Source organism: Sparus aurata, chromosome 13 (genome assembly GCF_900880675.1).
Source record: "Sparus aurata chromosome 13, fSpaAur1.1, whole genome shotgun sequence".
In the NCBI taxonomy this organism is placed as follows: domain Eukaryota; kingdom Metazoa; phylum Chordata; class Actinopteri; order Spariformes; family Sparidae; genus Sparus; species Sparus aurata.
Window position 1 is genome coordinate 7,140,680 of NC_044199.1, and position 20,174 is coordinate 7,160,853.

Genomic DNA, 20,174 nt, shown 5'->3' on the forward strand with positions numbered 1-20,174 from the left:
GTGAAATGGATGGATGGCTGTTTGTGTTCCCCCTCGCTGGGTGACAGAACGGAGCAGGTTCACAACGACAGGCTGTGCCGCGAAATAAGAGATTAGGACCCCTGAGAAACGAACAAACAACAAAAAGAAAAGCCTCCCGTCGATCCCCGTGACACCTTCGCGTTCAGAAACTTCCCTCACAGCCGTGAGAATTAAAAAATTGAAACCGCAGCTAACCTTGGAGAATTTTTTATTTTCTTTTTTAAAAGACGTGAACGTTCGCTTTATTTGGCGGTGGCAGAGGTTTCACTAATGGAAAGCTGTTAAATGTTATTTTTGCTCTAAAAATAGTGCGCTGTGCATTTCTCCCCTCTCCTCCCCTCCCTCCTCTCTCCCTTGAGTTTTGAGCTGGGAGCGAGCGTTGCAGGTGTGTTCTGGGGGATATGTGGCATTGCGACTCTGGAAAAATAAAAAAAACAAAAGAATAAACACTGATAAATGCAGACTTCAACCGCTACAGCGCTGCTGTACAGCGTTTTTTTTTCCAAAAGCTGAGTGGGTGTTTTCATTTTAATAACATTTGAACATTAAAAGTCTTCTGATAGGACCACAAACCACTGGGTTTGCACTTTAGTTCTGAAAACTCAGTTATCGAAGCGACGTGGCACCTTTATCCTCCACTAGATATTCAATCAGCGGGTGTTTTTTTTTTTGTTGATGGTGTAAAATATTGGTTCAGGCAGCCGGCCAGGATTGCACCTTGCCATATTTTTTTTTTTTTTTTTTTTTTTTAATGGACTGAGATATGATGAGTGCAACAGCCCAGGCACTGTGAATTCATTTTCACAATTATCACATTGTTTGGTCGTCACTCGTCCCTCGAAAAAAAAAAAAACGTGCTCGTTCTCAACAGGGAACGTGAGAGCTTCCATCAAAAACAGAGCTGAAGAGAGGAATTTCACCTCCTGCTACCGTTATTCATTCATTCATGCATTCATTCGCTCTTGTGTCAACCGATTGGTGTGTACCACACACTGAATCCCGCACCTGCGTGACTATTTAGGTCACCTTATTCACATGTCATTCATACTGGACGCGTGTTTTTAAAACTGTACAGGCTTAAACCTCCCCCCCCCCCCACCCCCAGAGGAAAATGGGGATGTGTACGCCAGAACTGTGCAGACAACTCTGAACCACGGATAGACCAATGATAATAGCGATAACAAAGGGAGGGCAGAGGCACACAATAGAGGAATGATTATAGGACGAGGCCACTGTGCATGAATCTCCTCCACGAGCACTCAACTGTGGCAGACAGCTTGGTCAATAATCTTCAGCGATTCCTGAGGATTAGAGTCTTATTACCGAGCACCGTCTGTCACACAGACCCCGGTGCCCAAAGACGAGTCACTTCCTGACTGCTTTCACCGACATCTGACTGGGAACGCTCGTCTCACCAGGCCTGAATATAGTTCAGAATTTTAAAAAGTCTTGTAAGTTGTATTCGGCGCTTGGGGTTCGTCTTCACGCTTAACCTGTGTGTACCTGTGTGCGTGTACCTGTGTGTGTGTGTGTGTGTGTGTGTTGTGATTGACAGTAAACGGTTATGTAAGCTGACTGGTGGAACATATTTTCACCCTGTGGCAGAATGTGAGGATCCATAACTTTCTAATTAGCAAAGAGTCTGTGAGCTCCTTATATTTGCTGCTTGTGCTCATAATTGTTTTTTTTTTTTTATCTCTGTAGTTGAAGGGTGGGGGGGGAAAAAAGTGGTAGTTTGGAAGAGGGGCAGATTATTGATGGAGGAGGGAGGGGGGTAAAATCTTTATAGGCAACTTTGAAAAAAAAAAAAAACAGCAAGGCTATTAACACAATTGTCAACTTGTGTTAGAATAAAAAACATCCCGTGTGGGCTCCTGGCTCGATGCACACACTTGTGGATCCGCCTGGTGTCACAGCCCCCCCAACACTCACTCGGCTCTCTACCACCTCGACCAAAAAAAAAAAAAAAAAAAAAAAGAAAGCTACAAAGAACAATCCCACCCCCCCACACACATACACACACATACGCACATACACACAAAGTACACCACACAACACCTTTTAAGTTCTTACCTTGTCCGCGTATCGGGGCCACGGCAGCTGCCACGAACAGAACCGCCAAGAGGCTCCTCAATTCACAGTCCCGTCTCACGCACATGTCTGTACTTAAAGTCGAGGTGGATCTCACGGCGTAGCTGCAGAAAAAAAAATTAAAAGACACGTCCCCGGTGTTCAGAAAAAAAGAATACTTCCACGGCTTAAAGAATAAAAAAGAAAAAAGAAAAACACCACAACAAAGAGGGGGGAAAAGCGAGATATCTCGGACCTTCTGCGGAGCACAAAGCGAGCCGCGCGGCTTGCCGTTGCACTTCGTTCCCTCCTTCCTCGCTTTGCTCGGCGGGGTGAGGACGGTGGAGGATGATCAAGTGAAACGCGGAGGTCCCCTCTTTTTTTTAATTTGGACTGCTCAGGAAGCGGATTCCTGTCTGTGTGGAGCAGCGGGCGCGTAGAGAGAGGAAGGCAGCCGAGGATTCAGCACCGCGGACAGCTCCTAGCGTCAGCTGCTGGAACAGCCTCCAACAAGTTAGTGTGGTGGAGGCGGTGTGTGTGTGTGGTGGTGGTGTGTGTGTGTGTGTGAGGGGGGAGGACTGGAAAACACTCTCTCTTCCTGTCATTTACATCATTTGAGTCCACACATCTTTTATATGTTTATCTATTTGTTTTGTTTTTTATCAACACAAGAGTCAAAATCAGGTTGAAATGTACGGAAATGTGTTTTTTCTTTCTTTCTTTTTTTTTTTCTTTTTTTTTTTGGTGTGTGTCGTCATTTATAATAAGCATCAGTTAAATGTGCCCTCTCAATTATTTATGAATTCAAATGTATTCTCACTGAGATCAGATTTTTTTTTTCTCAAGAAAGACCTGTGAACAGTGATCCAGGCGACACTTTAAAATCTAATAACCATCATTAATAAATGGTTACATTTTAGAGTGAATTGAACTGAAGGAAACAGTGACATGCTGTATAAATCCATTTATTTATTAAAGCAGATGTTTATTGTGAAGTTGCAACTGAATTTGTTAGTTAAATACTGTGGTTCGTGTTAAAAAAAAAAAAACTTTATTGACTTTATTGAAATTGCTTGTGTTTACAGCTGCTCCCATTCAAAGTCCCACAAATATGCATAAAGATAAAAAAAACTATATATAAGCAAGAACAACTAAAACAGAACAGAAGTGCAATACATGTACATTCTACTAGAACATATTCAGTGTAATAAATAATGCTACAGTTGGAATATGGGTTATTGCACATTGTTTTTTCTTAATTATTGCACATTAGAGAGAAAGAAAGCATCCAGAGTCAGGAGTTGAACCGTCTGTTGGCCACAGGCAGGAATGATTTCCTGTGGCGCTCACTGGTGCATCTTGGATGGCCCATAAATTGTTTATTATTATCACGATTGCATCATTTGTCAACTGTAAAACAACTGTTCACTAAAGTTCAACTCACTATAATGTAATTTATTAATGACGGCTGTGATGAGAAAGTGTTCAAGCCAGTCAGTCAGTGTTAGCATGCTACCATTTTGGTGAATATTGTGATATATATTCGCTAAACATCCAAAAGTGTTCGCTTCATTCACAACAACCGGACGTGTTACATACACGCCGCAGTGGTTCTGCAACCACAGGCAGCCATAAAGGGCTCGGGTTTTTGTGATGGCTTCAAATCCTCGAAAGAAACGAGAGGTTTCAAGACTGAAAACTGAAAAAGATGAAACTTTCGTTCCATTTGTGAGGGGCGTAATGTGCACAGCCAGTTTTGAGTTCTGTGTTGAACATGTTAGGAATGAAGTATCCCGACATCATCATCAATGCACTTAGCTGTGATCAAAGGGCAGAGACAGTTTTGCAGGATTTGTAATGGAGCTTTAAAGGTTTGGAGAAAAAAAAAAAACACCTTTTCTATTTAGACATCATTTTCCATTTGGGATAAAGCTGTGCTCTGTGATTAACAGGCTTCAGGGTGCAGAGAGAGGCATGTATGTACATAATATCACTATAAAAAAGACAGAATGTTTCTGTTTCTCTACACACATGTAATTTGAGGGTAACCCAGCACCAATTTTACAAACCAAAAATTTGCCTCTTGTGTCGTTTGTGGCTCCAGAGATATCTACATGTTATCTGATAAATCGCCTCTAGTGATGTCACTCATTGGCTAAATTGCATTGTGGGTAATATAGGTACCACATTTTGAAAATCATTATGGACAGTTAAGAAACCAATGATCTAAATCAATACAGTGGAAACAGACATATATTCTTTCTCGCTTATTCTTCCTGGCGACTACATTACCCACAATGCAACTTAGCCACATGGTGATGTCACTGGAGGCAATTTATCATAAGACAGCAGCTTCCTCTGGAGCCCCGCAAAAGCTTTATACCGTCTTTTTCACATATGTAGTAGTGCTCCATATGACTTGTCACACTTAATTATAAACGTGAGTCTCTTTTCCAGCCAAATGCCTAAACATTTCTAATATTTTCATGCCATTGTTCAAACCACCATTAGATTGCACTGCTTTTACTTTCCGACCCCTAAATTTAGCTCCGCTCTGACCAGCCTTTTTGGCTGCAGCAGCTGAGTGCATTGTTCCCAGTACAGCCCGGATCCTGCTGTGCATGACGAGCCCCGCGGTAAGACGTTCCTCAGGTGCTGGAAATAATGATGCCATGCTCTTAGTCTCTCGGGTCACTTTTCTTTTTTTCATTTTTTTTCTTTCCGTCCCTTCACCAGGTTTCCGTTTATGTCTCAGGGCCGTATCTGTTTTGCCACTGATGTATGTCTGCCCGGTGCTCGCGGGAGAACACCTTTCTAATGAATAAAGTGAGGTTCTTAAATTGGATACCGCGGCTAAAGCATCACCGGTAAATACAGTATTTGGACATTGTAGCGAGGAGAGCCAAAACTGTGACGAGGATGTAACGAACACCGAAACGAATCCGTCGGGAAGCCTTCGGTTTAGTCTCCTGTGTCCGGGGGGGGGGGGGGAGGAGTTTGAAGTAATGAGCAAGAAGTCCAAAAGGTTCTGAGGGCGGCTGGGGTTTGACCTCTGACCTCCCTTGTGGAGCCAGAGCAAGATCAATAAAGTGTTAGATCGTTGTTCTTGTGGACGGCAGTTAGTCAGAGGAGGCTCAACCATCAAATATCGAAGTGAAAAGTGATTATTGAGGAATAAACACGCTCTCCTCTCCCCTTATCTACTCCGCTTATCATCACCCCCTTCAGTTATCTAGGTCGTATTAGCCCGATATATCAAAAGAGGCTTAAGATAGGCTTGGAAAAATAATTGCTAAGTGCCCGCATTCCGTTCATCCGGTCGGGTAACTTCTACGTGACTGATGCACGAACAGTAATGGGGTGGAATTCAGACGCGGCTCACAGTCTAATAAGCCGCAAAACAAACTAGTTTTCAGGACGTTTTTTGTTTTTCTTCCTGCGCTGTCGTGTCGCACTCTTGTCACCTAAACAGAGGGAGATACAGCAGGTTGATGTGCGTTCACAAGCAGCGCGTTGTCGGGAGACGGAGCAAAATAAAGGTGATTAGAGGACGAGAATAGAGCTGGGAATGGGGAGTGGGGGAATAAAAGGCGTTTCGGAAGAAGAGAAACCAGACTTTCACTGAAGACGCTAAAATAGCACACGTAAGCAGATGCTATTTCAAAACAAGACCACTCGGTCTAAAAATAAAATAAGGTGTACAGTGGAGGGGTTGGAGCGCAGCCGCTCTTTGAGTCCCGCAGCATCCCACGGCGAGATGAGTGTGATGATGTGATGATGGAGCCCCCTACTTGTCTCTCACACCTCCGGCCCTTCAGAGTCAACTGCCTCGGATTAAAAATAAAAGTGTTATTTCGTAAAATGTCATTTCAACCCCCTTTTTCTTTTTTTTATGTCTTTCTGCAGTTGACTTTTTTTTTTCCGCTCAGGTTCTATTTGACTTTGTCTCACTTTGCCTCCGTCCTTTGCCCTCTCGTCCCCGCGCCGCCTCTCTCTTTTTTCTTCTAAATTTATCTCTCTGCTTTTTCCCCTGCACATCCCCGAAGCGCGGGACACTCCTTGCATCACTCCCGCGCTCTCCCTCCGGGGCGAACTCGGGGAAAAAGAAAAAAAAAAAAAAAAAAGGATCTAATAGTGCAACTTTCCCTTTAGTGAAGCTCGGTGGAGCCATAAAGCAGCCCCGAGGTCTAGTTGGCAGCCAGATGGTCGCAGCCGAGCTTTCATTCTGCTAATGGGTAGGGGGGCAGAGCAGTTAATGAAAATCAGACCCTTGAAATGAAATGACCAATGTACCAAGGTAATGAGGCACACATCGGCAGCAAGCCTTTACAAGCATTAAGGTAATCTTAGATGGCAGGATTATGTAAAAAAAAAATAAAAAAATCTTATGATGACTGTTCATTGGATGGCTGAGGACTGATTATTACACAGCATGTTCGGCTAACAAGCGCACTCCCACTTACTCAGAGCGCTGTCTGTGATATTTAGATTAACTGGGCCTCGGCTAAGTGCTTCATCCAAGCGAAGGCTGTGTGCCAAGCGCTATCAATGAGTCTCTTCCCACGTACTGTAGCATTACAACCTACAAATTACAGCCCGTATTACAGTCACAGACAGCGACAGTATCACAACCGCGCGGCCCACAGATGCAACGCGCCTCTAATCATCGTGCATTACATTTTCGCGGCGCCGAAGCGTGACCCCTTTCAGCCAACAATCGCAATTAGAGCGCCGTGTTACGAAATCCGCTCGCCGCCATTTGCGGCTATTTGTCTTGCATTAGGGCGACGCCAATCAAACATCAGCCGTCAGAGGGGAGGAGAGTGTGTCAGGGCTTGAAAACCGAGGCGTGATGGCAGAGGTTGCCGTAGTAAATAATATGCCTTCATCGGCACAGTAACTACAGTGAGTTACGGCTTACTTGCTTCCGCGCCTGACGCAGCTCAATGAAGTCCTCCCTCGACAAAAACACACCTGAAATAACATTACAGGGAGTAGCTACTCAAACATAAGGCGCATCATGCATATTTCTGGTCTCATTTGGAAGGTAGGATGTCAAGGAATATGAATCTATTATTTTTCTATTACCATTCTGGTGTAAACAAAGAGAGGGAAAAAAAAATAAGATTAGCTACAATGAAAATTTACATTTCAAAAGACAAAATCACCATTATAACCCAGATTTAATGAATAACCGCATGGAAATACAGTAAAATACGACATTTGTGGTACAATTAAATAAGACTGTGGGGCGGATGTGGCTCAGGGGTACAGCCAGCGTCTTGTTAGGGGAAGGTCGCTGGTTTGATTCCCCCGGTCTGCATGGCGAACTGAACCCCAAAACTGCTCCTGATGTGGCAGCCACCACCATCAGTGTATGAATTACTGTAAGTTTCTTTGGACACAGGCATCTTCTAAATGCCCTGAATGTAAAGATATACTCACCGTCTTCATGTTTGCTGTTTACATGTTGACTCACGCGGCGTTTTGCTTCGAAACCCTCCTTATTATCGTCATTATAAAGAAGTCCGATCAAAGAAAGCAGAGCAGCTGGAGTTACCGTGCCTTTTTTGTCTCCCCACGACTGTATCGATTCCTCCGAGAGTTTCTCTTTTTATGATTGCTGCAATTTGTATTTTTTGTATCTTTCAAAGCAAATCTTCCACACCAAAACACCTTTGAGAGACACAAATTACCTCTTTCTACACAGCAGCGCGACAGATTATTTCGTATATTTTACGTATCAACGTTGACATTGAGTTTTGCCTCTAAATGTTTTATGTTATTTAAATGCAAAGAGGTTTATGTCACTGTCATAAGTAGTTTTTTTGTTTCTGTTTGTTTAACCAAGAACACATGCTAACAAGCTAGCCTGTGCTAAGCTTCCGTGCTAACAGTGTAAACACCAACGCTCCTGGGATGAGAGCTCTTAGTCTTAGTCCCTAATTGGTGAAATCCATAGTGTGCTAGGAAATAATAGACAGACCCATGTCTGCTGACGTGAATCTAGCTTTTTGAAATCTTATTCTTGTAATCGTATCCGCTCTATGTCCTGGTCCTTCGCTATGAATATCTGTTTCTTATCTCACTCGTGCCTGTGTAGCATGAAATCGTTCGGTGTAGTTTGCAGCATTGTACTGTCTTCCGTCTTCTTCCACCCTCCCCCCCCTTTGTTGTGCACTTCCTCCTGGTAGAGCCCAGTTAATTGCACATCCCTCATTACCATGTATTGGAAGAGAGAGCTCCCTCTGAGCAAGTCAACTGCGCCGTAGACAGTTTTTCAAAGCTTTCAGAAAATCCTTTTCTGCCGGGGAAGAAAAGGAGGAGGAGGAGGAGGAGGAGGGGGTTCAAGCTCCACCTGATCTTTGACCTCCAGCTATGATTTCCACGAACGGCTTCACGGATTTCTAACTGTCGGGTACGAGAGCGCTGGGAGACAGTGTGTACGGAGGAAGCGGTTCTCTTGGCCGGCCCGTTTTTTCCGTGTCTCCACAGCGAGCCGAGGGCGGTTGTTGTGCTCAGTCATGAGTCCCAGCAGTGGGAATAGAGTGGATGTGACCCCGAAGACTGAGCAGCATCTGTTAACCCCCTGATCATTGCTTCTATCTTGACGGCTGGGCCGGAGCGGCGTCTGCCCAGTCATGCGGGACCCTGCCAATAGATTCAGCAGACTATGGTAATGAGCCCCGGGAAAAAAAAAGGATTCCCAAGCTCGGCGCTGTCACTCTTTTGACGCCTCCAAAATTAACACCGCGCTCGAAATCCCCAACAACCTGCAGAACATTTAAAGATAGAAGGAATATGTGAGTAATGCGGGTACAAGAAAATGAATGTAACCCCTCTTGTCAAATGTAATTAGAAGCGTAGTGGCACAGATATGGCGTGATGAATGCTTTTGAAAAAGGAATGACTGCTGCAGTAAGGGAACTCTATTTCGCCCCCGATAACGGTGTCCTGTGCGCCTTTGCAGATGGAGCTCTCCGTCTGTGGGTATAATAGAGTTCTCAGCTAGAAGGGGGCTTCGTATACTACAAAACACTCTCCCTTCACACGCCACCGCCATGCGAGGCGCTATGTCAGGAGCGAGCGTGGGGGGAAATTAGCATTTTTTTAATTAATTTATTTATTTTTTTTCACTCACGCACAAACAAACCTTTCATGGAGTCCGTGACATGTTGTCCCGTACTTTTACATCCACATCTCTCTCTCTCTCTCTCTCTCCCACCTCACTGTTTCTCCTCTCGGGCTCGCCGTGGCGCCCCTCCCTCTCCTTGACCTTCTCTTTTCATTAGTCAGAGTGCGTCTCATGCCCCTGAGCGTGCTGATAGTGCACTGCTCCAAGGCTGCATTTATCAAGATGATAAAGCACTCTCAGACAACAGCCAAGTATCTCAAGGCTAGCAGCCCGCGCTACCTGACAAGTGACAACAAGTCACACAAACAGCCCCACCTCCAATCCTCCTGATCGCCCTCCTCCTCCTCCTCCTCCCACCACCACCTCCTCCTGCTCTCACTGGGCATATATCATGCCACGGCGGTCACAGGTTGTTGCCTTATGTCACACGAGGGCCCTAATGAGAAGTTAAGCGCAGGCGAAAGGCGGGGTTGACGGCACGAGACAACAGATCTGCCCACCCCCCCCACCTCCCTCGCTCGCACACCCACTTGCCCTGCACACACGGCACCCTGGATTCAGCAGCATCCTGTTAAACCGTGCAGCCTCTGAGTCACGGAAAAATGCAAGTCTCGCCACTTTAGCTCCGGCTTTCATCTTCGCCGGCCGCTCACCTCACTCCCCTCAATCCGAGGGCTGTTTTTCCACTCTAAGTCATAAAGGCAGCTCTCTCGCCTTGAGAGAGCAGGGGGCTCTGCTCTGCAATCACTGCTCAACTGACAAGTCGGATGACAGGGAAGTTATGTTGTTCTCTTCAAAAGGTATTAGCAGTTGTTCTAATGGGAGGCAGCGGGCAATTTTGACAGATGTGGGTTTTTTTTTTCCTTCTCTCTCTCTCTATCTCTCTCTCTCTCTCGCTCTCTGTTCTTTTCAAGTCGCCGTCACATTTCGTTCGGACGTCATTTTCTTCATACTGAAACACGTGTTCAATTAGAAAACTTAAAAGTGTATTGTTCACAGATTGTCATTTTGAATGAAAAGGCCTGAAAGGCAATTTTACTTTATTGCGTCAGAATTTGATTTCTTTTGTTACCTTCCGGCTAAAAATTTGCTTCTTGCTTCGCCTTCCTCTCTCCTGCATCCTCTCTCTCTCTCTCGCACACACACACACACATTTTAGAACAAGTAGAATATGACTGTGCTGACACTGTCAGTGCACAATTGTTGGACTGCACATTGATATTGCCTCTTGTGCTTTTATCACATCACATTACCATTCTTACTAAAAAAGAATACGTATATTTACTTTTAGAGTGAAATTCACAGACTGAAATACAACTGGAGACTCAGCAGGGCATTTGGGTTTTATTGCCAACAAAAAAAAAGGAACAATCTGTTGTAAGTGCATATACGGAGCATAGTTTCTACTGAAAGATCGGAAAGGAGGAGCACACGTGTTGTTCTGAAGAACCATTCTGAAACGCTGTAACGACAGCAATCCACAGTACGACCGTGTCTCCTAGTACATGTTTGTATATTGTTGCCAGAACAACACCATAAAAAAAAAACGTTATTTAAAGGGACAGTGTGTAATATAACAAGTATTTAGCGCCATCTAGCTGTGAGGTTCTACATTGCAACAATCCTTTGCTCACCCCTCCCGTTCTGAAGACGTTGGAGACGTTCCGGAAGCTACGGTGGCCCTGACGGACAAGAAACTCATTTTCAAAATATGGACTCTTTCCCAACAGCGTCGAGTATTTCTACTGATTCAAGGTAACGAGGTAAAGATGTAGTCAGTTATTAAGGCTATAAAACTAAAGGGTTATAACTAAAAAGCTCCCTCTCAGTTCCGCAGGCAAGCTGGCTCTGAGCGGAAAACGCGTTTAGCCTTACTACGTAGTACCACGTGGTGCTTTGTGTCCCTCTCGGCAGTCCATAGTTTTTTTTAAAACCGGAAAGACATAGAGCTTGCCCGTGCTATGTATATTCAGATAGGTAATTCTTCGCTCAGGAGGATAAGTCAGATTGCTGGCAGAGGTAACTGTACACCAACGAGGACTTACTTATGAACGAAGACGTGGATTTGAGTTAATCAATTAATTGAATCGTTACACACTGTTCCTTTAAGAACACCTCCTCATTATGTTGATAGAAAAACGTAATGAAGTCCCGACTGTGTTTCCTTCAAAACGTTATTTGCTGCAAAATTTGTTACAGGATGTCCACAGTGAGGGCGGTGAAAGGCAACGTCTTGAGATACTGAGAGTTTTTCAGTCGGCTCAGTCTTGCAGAGGAGCTCACCGCTGCAGGATGAGATCAGGGGCTACACAGAGGCGATGGAGGACCTCTTTGAAGTGTGTCTCGTCGTGGAGGACGGACGGCCGCTCCATTAGTTGTTTTTTTTAATCTTCTGCTGGAGCCACCGGGTCAATAAGGCCCTTCCAACAGTGCTGTAATTTTGGAAAGATTATTTTAGACATTATTTACAGTTCTTTCCGTGGATTTAAAAACAGAGAACCCACGACTGAGGTCAATTGGCGCTCAAAGCCTTTCTTTCCCGATTAACTTCACTAAAGGACTGTCCAGATAATCAGAGATCCTCGCGCTGCAGAGTCCTCTGTAGTCTCCTTTATGTGAATTCCTCACCTCCATTGAATTGCTTTCAGTCTCTTGGTTCTCTTCTCTAAAGCCTTCGTGGAAAAATGCTTTTTTTTCTTTGTTCCGTAGCGTTGTCATGTTTGCTCCATCTGCTGGATGAGTTCCGTACAAAAAAAAAAAAAATCAATGCCCTGTTAAAGGCAAATACTGAAGAATAAAACCAGAAATCTTTTCTTGCTTTCAGTCTCTGGTGTCTGAGTTCATGATTGCCCACGTGCCCTCCATCGCACCTCCTTTTGTCGGCGCACAATTGTGCTCTCCAGCTCGGCTCCGTCGTAGCTTTTCACTCGCACAAGGTTGTTTGAGACCCACATCGTATCTCTCTGCGGATGCTTCAGCTCTCACCTGCGTCAGTCCAGCTGCACGTGAACCGGGTGCCGAATCAAAGCCTACAAAACTTCTTCGAGGGCCCCCACGGAAACATCTCAGGGTTGGCGACCATTTTTTTCCTCGCCTTTAATATTTGCGGCTTTAACATCACTATGTGCGTATGCAATGCAGTTTTGTCCTTGCTCAATCTGAACTCTCGGGTTTACTCCTCAGAATAAACCCACCTCGGTCTGTGCGGCGCCGTTCTGCACTTTGCATCGGCAGCTGCGTTTATTTGTTTTCATGCCTCACTATCTGCTTTAATGTTCCTCCACTGTGAGGCCTCGGGTTCCTAATAGCCTCCTTGTGTTAGGCTCTATGTAACAGGCAAGAGAAAGCACGATCTGAACCCCTGGTTTTTATCCTCAAAACAACAACAAAAAAAAGCTGCGCTCAACTGTGGCTTCTCCTTATGCTTGCACGCAAGACACTGACATTGTGGTAAGACTCACAACAACGCTGGGTAAACATCATTAAAGGGAACAGTCTATCTCGATGGCGGCACCCAGATTTAAAAGCTGAGGCGACAAAAAAAAAAAAAAAAAAGCGAGAGGGAGAGATGCAGCAAAGTTTGGGCTGATGAAATATCGAGATTAAGAGTTTTCCCCAGCTGATCCAAAGCCTCGCCCTCTCCTGCCACAGCGTCAGCGAGCAAATGAGAGTCACGCGTCAAATTTCAGACGCGCCGTGCAAATACGCGCCGTCTTTTTTTTCCCTCTTCTTTTTCGCTCCCTTCACCCTAAAAGACGCAAAACAAACATGACTTCTCCTCATTTTTTTCATGTCTTCTTTTATCCGGCGCCAACCGCTCGCCGTGTAAACAATATTACCAATAACCTCAAAGATAAAATGCGGTACATAGGGGCCCACTACTGTGACTCGGAGCCGTGACATTTCCAGCGATTGATTTATTTTTAGTTCTGCCTTGTTGATTTCCTCGGAGGTCCTCGGTGTGTTTGTGTGTGTGGTTGTGCGCCGTAGCTGGATACCCGACACCACACGGATCCCTGGTAAGTGATTACCCGACTTGAAATGCTGAGGTTCGAACCCGCACTCCTCCCCACAGCAGCCGATAATACGCGTGCCCTTGAGCAAACAACTTCACACCCAGACCCCCTCCAGCAAAGCAGTGGGGGGGGGGGAAAAAAAGCCTGACTGTTGTAAGGAGCTCCCAGGTGTGATTGTGTAGGAAGCTTGACGTAAAAAAATATACATAAATATATATATATATCTCTGTAAATATATATCTCTGTAAATCTTCCCCCTGTCTAAGAATAATGGAGGCTGTTGTTCTATTCTGAGCTTGGCCTGTTCATACTGTAACCGCCAGTGCCTAGCTGAGGCCGCGACCTTGACTTTGACCTCGCTGAACGGCCTGAGAGCAACGATCAGCTTCACGCGAACATCCGTTCTGCTCTTACCGGTTGGAGGGGGGGGGGCCCTCACTTTGCTGCGAGGGCAGGAGCTTATGCATGAATGTACTCTTGACCTGCCTGAACTTTTGCCGAGGTTTGCTCATGAAGAATTTATTAATGCTCACCTTTACCTGCTCTCAAATAAGTCAAAAGCAAAAAAGAAGGAACGCCGTGATTGTTGGCTCCCGGGCTATTTATCTAGACATCAGGAGCACAGCTGAGGAAAAAAAATCGCTCAAGGATGCTTCAACGCGAGGCCAAAAGAGGGGGGGGGTCGTGGATTAAATCAGCGAGCCTGTGATTAACAGTCAACCATCTCCTTCACAGTGGCCCCGCCGTGGATGACCGCCACCCCCAACTTCCAAAAAATCCAATTCAAATGCTACCTGACGCAAATGATCCATTGATGTTGAATGATCCTTCAGACAGAGTGGGATTAAAGTATCATTACAATATGGCCTTCAGGGATTCAATGAGAATTTTGCTGAGAAAATAAAATAGATATTTGTCGGCTATGGTTTAAGCTACCTGAGAGTATTCAGCCAAGCGGCATTACTGTATAATCCCCCTGTAGGTGCAGCACATGTTTTGCTAACTGGATTACTTCATTCTGTTAGGTGAGATGGTTTGTCGTGTCACGTGCCGCCGCCGCCACCACCGCCACCACCACCGCCACCAACTTCTCCAGCTATGACGGATCAACCGTCTACACGGCTGCTATCGCGGCTCACAACGCCGTATCGATTTAGCCATTAGCCTCACAGACGAAAACATGGCAGCGTGACCAGGAGGACGATCTAGTTCACACACACACACATCCACTTGTTTACTTTGGTCATTGTGAGGGAAGATGGTGGCGCAGCAGGCATACACATGTAAGAAAAAAAAAAAAGAACATTTTGTCCATAAGAAAAACATGTAGTAGCCCCGAGGCCATTTCACATTTTTCACATGTTACGTGTAATGGCAAACAAAGTCAAATACAGCAGCAAATACTCGGAAAAACAACAGAAGAATTTGCCGTGCAGCCACACAGACGCAGATTTAGGTATGTGCAGGCAGGCAATTGAAAACTGCTACATTTGAAGGTATTTACAGGATGAATAAATATTGAATGACTTTTGCGGAAAAATGCAGAGCATACTGTAAGTACTAATAAATAAAAAAAAAATAGGAGGGAGCGTGCTCTCATGAAAATGGAGTTTTAAAGCAACGAGCTGGAGGGTTTCTGCAAGCGATGCGTCGCTCAGCAATAGTCGGTCAAACTGCGAAGAGGATGCGACACCCGCAGCAAACAGACACACCGAGTTTCCTCACAGGTTTCCACTTTAAGGTTAAAACTTTGACAAAAAAACATAAAACACTGATTGGATACGCGCACGTCCTCTGAAATCCCCGCTAACCCTGCCTGAAAACCAGGGGGATCAAAATTCAATAAGGAGAGGGACAGTGGCATTTTGAGCTCGAGCCTCGGCGCCGGGTGGCTGTGCGAGAAGTGCAGCCAGAAGCTGAGAGGTGAGCGGGATGCAGCAAGAAAGGCAGGTGGAATAGAGTGACCAGGGGGCTGGAGCGGAGCGGGTGGGGGGGTGTGTGGATGTGATAATAAGGAATCCATGTGACTGACTCAGAGTGATGGGCTTACCTGGCCATGAATATTTCAGACAGCACTGAGGTGTGTTATTACAGCTCAGTGGGAGCACTCACAACATGGGGCAAGACATGTGGCATCACAAGATAGCACTGAGCACACACACACACACGCTCACAAACACACACACACACACGCTCACAAACAATGCAATTTTTTCCATCATTCAGAAGGAACACATTCCAGATTGCTTATTCATGTCGAACAGGTGAATGGCAAAATGTTTTCATCAACAAACTAACAACGGCGTCTTCCACCGACATGCTCCCCTTAAAATCGATACGCCGGCTAATCAATAAGCAGGGAAAGGTTTATACACTAGCGCGAGTGCCGTCTCTGCGAGTGGAGAGACTAGAATAAATCCATGTGCAGCATTTTGCCTGAGTAGGAACAGTCCCTCATGCCAAGAAGACGATTAAATAAATATTCTGTTTACATGGACTGGCTGCCCAGGGGTCTGCAAACTAGTACAGCAAAAGCAGCTTCACTCAGCCAGCTAACAATCCAGAGCCCTCTGGCCATTCTCATATATTCCCCTCCATTATTTCACCAGCGTCTGCCTCTCGAGCCACCATCTCGTTTACAAAACAGCGTCTGGAGATGAGACTGTCATGGAGCGCTGTGATGGGGGAGGGAGGGAGGGAGGGAGGGAGGGGGGGCAATGTGCTGTTTTTAGAGAACCCCCTAAAAAGCTGTCGAGAACTGCACTTTAAATAAATCCAGGGTGGCGGGAGCAGTATTGTGTATGAAGAAAGCTTCAAGTCAGATGCCCACAGCATTGTACAGCACACGGACGGAGCTCATGGGAAAGAAAAAAAAAAATGCTGCAAACAATTCTGTAGCTTATAAATTATGGCCTTGGTTTTTTCCAGGCTTGAGTGGTTTTTTTTTTCCAAGGCCTAAGAAGGAGGACCTGCGTCACTAGGATCTACAACAGCACATTGGAATCAGAACCGTCATCAGCTATTTTCTTGACGCGGTGTTGAATGGAAAGCCCACTTCCTCCTGAGCCTTCGCCGGCGTATTACACATTCAGGAACAGTTCCTCGTTCATGGTAACTTCCAACACCTTCCAAACGCGGACACCTGAGACAACGGCAAAGGCCCCCCCCCCCGAGCAGGGAACAGCCAGTCTTATGCATTAAACATCATCATCCCTTAGTTATTCATCAGAAAAGGACGTGCATTAACCTGTGCGCAACCTGAACACCATTAATATTCAGCAGGTAGCGCCATGTGTTTTTGAACGCGTCCAAAAATAAAGAAACGGTGCGACTTCAGCGCGTGCTCAACTGGTAATTAAGACGTGCCCGTCCCGCAGCCACTCATATGATCACAAAAGCGCGCCCGCCGGCAAGGGCGCTACTCTCGTGACCTCGATTTGCATCCGGTGCTCAGAATTTGTCACCAATATGATTTTTTTTTTTTTTACATCTGTAGTCAGCGCTAGATTTTCTCACTTAAAGCCCCCCCTGAAGACAGTCTCTTAATTTGGTAAATACACTGAGCTTGTTTTATTCATATCAACATAACTTTATTCATAATGCAGAGCTGAGAAAGACAAGCAGAAAGTATTGATGTTTCACACAGTGGCTCAGTCATGTCTGAAGGCCAAAATCATTAAAGGAAAACTTGAAACATTTGAATTATCAATATTTTCTTCGGTTGTTCTTGTTGCTGTGCGGGGCACAGAGACGTTTAATGAGTGGTATGGAAATCAGCTGGGATGGAATCGCTTCTCACGTTAACACGGTATGATTTGATTTCTTAAATTTATTTTGCCGAAGCCTTAAACAGGGATGGGTCGAACAGATTTCCTCTGTTTTCAGAGATAATGAGTTCGGTTCTATGTGTTTTCTCCACGATCAAGACTTATTTACATCATTATCACCTAAACAAATAATACATATGCTGTTTTCCCAACACTACGAGATAATCAATCGTAAGATTCGTAAGAGTGGACGCTGCGCGCACACGCTGCTCTGCCGGGCAAACAACACAAACTCATTGTAGTTTCTTTTGCCAAATAATTATGGGTACACTTGTTAAGATGTCATGTATGCATGCTAGCACTGCACTGCTGATTGAATACATGGACATCTCTCAATAAAAGCAAGGAATCTCTGTCTGTCTGTGTGTCTGTGTGTCTGTTCCTCAAATATCTCTGCGGATCAGGATCAGACTGACCTGAGACTTACAACATGGGTGCTGCGTGGTTTAAGGGTGTGCAACGTTGGATTTGTTTGGACTGCAATGATACCGTTAATAAATTATTTCATAAATGCTTTACCAATTCCGCTAGCGTTGTCAACCGTAGCCACCATAGCTACGTGAGCCCCTAGAGCCAATCACTGCAGAGCTCAAGCCCACGACACATCTTAAAGAAACTAGCAGATTTGTACCTGCAGCGGTGCGAGCTGGACCGGGATTTTGACGGCAGTTCGCTCCCGTTCTGTGCATCTAAACTGTCTGTTGTGGACTAATGAGACTAAACAAGTCCGGACCGAGTCTGTTCCGGTCTGAGGAGATCCGGATACGCAAGGACAACAAAGTGGAATTGGAATCTGTGGATGTTCCTGTGTAGCTAGCTGCTAGCCCACCCACACGACCCACTTCCTGAGTCGACGGACCGGACGCACCGGCACGTCCAAAACCGGACTTAGGGTAAATAATGTCCGCCGCGCTTTTTTGCAAACATTGCCGTCACGTTTGCTTTGTGTCTGGTGCAGGAAGAAACGGTAAAAACAGGCTTTTGTCACGAAAGTGTCTGCAAGCAGCAAGTTTGGTTACTGAGGAACAGGGAAAGTTGTGTGAGGGACGCCGGCGGTGATGCAGACAGCGACAGAGATGGCGAGTTTTGAGAGTTGAGAGATTTGTGACATATAGCGTGTTTGGAGTGTATAGTTAGAATGTTATATAGTGTTTAGTGTAGTGTGTTTAGTGTGTAGTGTAGTCGTTTTTTTTGTGTTGCGAGTCAAAACAATGAGGAGACTGCTGAATGTGGAGCAGGCAGTGCAGCTCTTCATTGAGCTGAGGAGCCTGAGGCATTGCCTGCATTTAAATGTAAATAGTTACATATAACTTTGTACATTTTTAAAACTTATGCACAAATTTTGCAAACAACAATTTATATTTGCATTGTAACTAATGCAATTGGTTCATTAAACATATTTGTTGTTTTCACAGTAAAAAAATCCAACTTTTTCCTACTCTGATTTTATGTTATTTTCTGATTTTAGGTCCATAGTGTTAATATAATATGTCAAAATGAAAAAACAACTGTACAGTCACACATGTGAGGTTGTGCTGAAAATAATGACACCAAACAAGGCACGGTAAATAGTTTTTAAGGGTGAAATATAATGGTATAATCAAAAGTAGTCAAAAACAGCCAATTATATCCCTGACGTCCCACCTTCAAACACAACCTCATTTGGCCATCCATGAAAAAGCTACTTAACCTCCCACTTTTCTATAGGAATACATGCTTCCTACGGGCAATGCACTAATTAAGCTTAATGAAGGAATAATTATTAATTTATTTCAGTAAAACTACACTTTTTCCACGAAAATGACATAAATTACTTGGGATCTCAAGAAAAGAAAAAAAAATTAACTTGTTATTGCGGGAAAGCAAATAATATTTAACTTATCACAGGAAAATGGAGAAAATAATATGTACGACCCATGAACATGGTCTTGCATATATTTACATGTATAAATAATGATATATATATATATATATATATATATATATATATATATATATATATATATGTATATATATATATATATATATCCTAAGATTGTTCTCTGATAATGTTTGGAGTAAGTATCACTTAAGACCACTTTTTGGGTACCAGGCAGCTTTATACTTTGCTAAATTGACTAAATGTTAGACATAGCTGAGCGTGTGTTCAACTTTGCATCGAGGTAATGGCCTAGAAAGCTGATAAAGGCAAAAATAAATGTAGAAACAGGCCATTTAATGGGAAGCGAAATGTTTATTCTTGATGTGCTGTATGTGCTACACACATAAGTGAACATGTAAACACCATAATGTTCCGTTGGAGCTAATGCAGCGGGGGGTTAAGTGCTGTTTAATAGCACCTGGTACCGTATTTGTTGATGGAGAGTGATTCCACTCAGGGATTAAAATGAATCATCCCCCGCTGAAAACGCCCGGGCAAATGTCCCCATTCAGCCCGTCGTACGTACCTGCGGTTCGCTCTGTCGTACATGCACATGAAACGATACCAGTGATCGGTAGATAAATTCCAGCCGTTATCGCTGCAGCAGCTTTTTGTGCTCCCATAGATGTTACAGAAATATTTATACGTCTCTGGAAAGTCCAAACTCAGCCAATTTAATTATTCAGTGCGTTTCTGGGAAAGCAAAATGATAGTGCGGGTCCTGCCAGTGGAACAGAACTGGAGGGGGCGGGGGGGAGACGAAAAAAAAAAGAAAAAGTTAATGAAGCTCACCTGTCTGGTAGAAATACAATTCTACGGCTGATCCGGTTAGCTTTGAATCGTGCTGGCAGGCACAGAACTCATTGGTTTGCGACTGGGGAGAGATCCTCGAAGGAAGCCGCCGTCTTTGCTAGCATGAAAAAAAAAAGGCACCTGTAAAAAAGCCAAGCAGGTGTACAATCAACGTGTGTGGAGTGTTCTCGCCGAGCAAATTTTTTACACCTGCCAGAATGTAATTTTGGAGGAGCAGCAGGATGCCTTCCACTTTATACACAAATCACACCGGCTTTTGTGTGTGGGCAGGTGTATGCGTGTGGGACTCGTGGGTGTGTGAGTGAGACCCCTTGGTTCTGTTCCCTCCAATGAGCAAAGCCCGGTATCCTGCATATGCCAGTTTTTTTGCC

The 20,174-nt window shown here is 44.6% G+C and overlaps 1 protein-coding gene across 4 annotated transcripts in view; it reads right to left on the bottom strand.

Moving 5' to 3' along the window:
* The window catches only part of LOC115594373 (seizure protein 6 homolog), a 127,713-nt gene extending 107,822 nt beyond the window's left edge, over positions 1–19,891 (bottom strand). For 2 of the 4 annotated variants that reach the window (XM_030438428.1, XM_030438427.1), the window contains exon 1: positions 2,095–2,645. In XM_030438428.1, coding sequence (XP_030294288.1) covers positions 2,095–2,179 — 85 coding nt within the window. In that variant the 5' untranslated portion in view covers positions 2,180–2,645. Of the gene's footprint in view, positions 1–2,094; positions 2,647–19,782 lie in introns of those variants that run through there. The other 2 variants (XM_030438426.1, XM_030438425.1) reach the window with 2 other exon arrangements.
* Between the last annotated feature and the right edge of the window lie 283 nt (positions 19,892–20,174).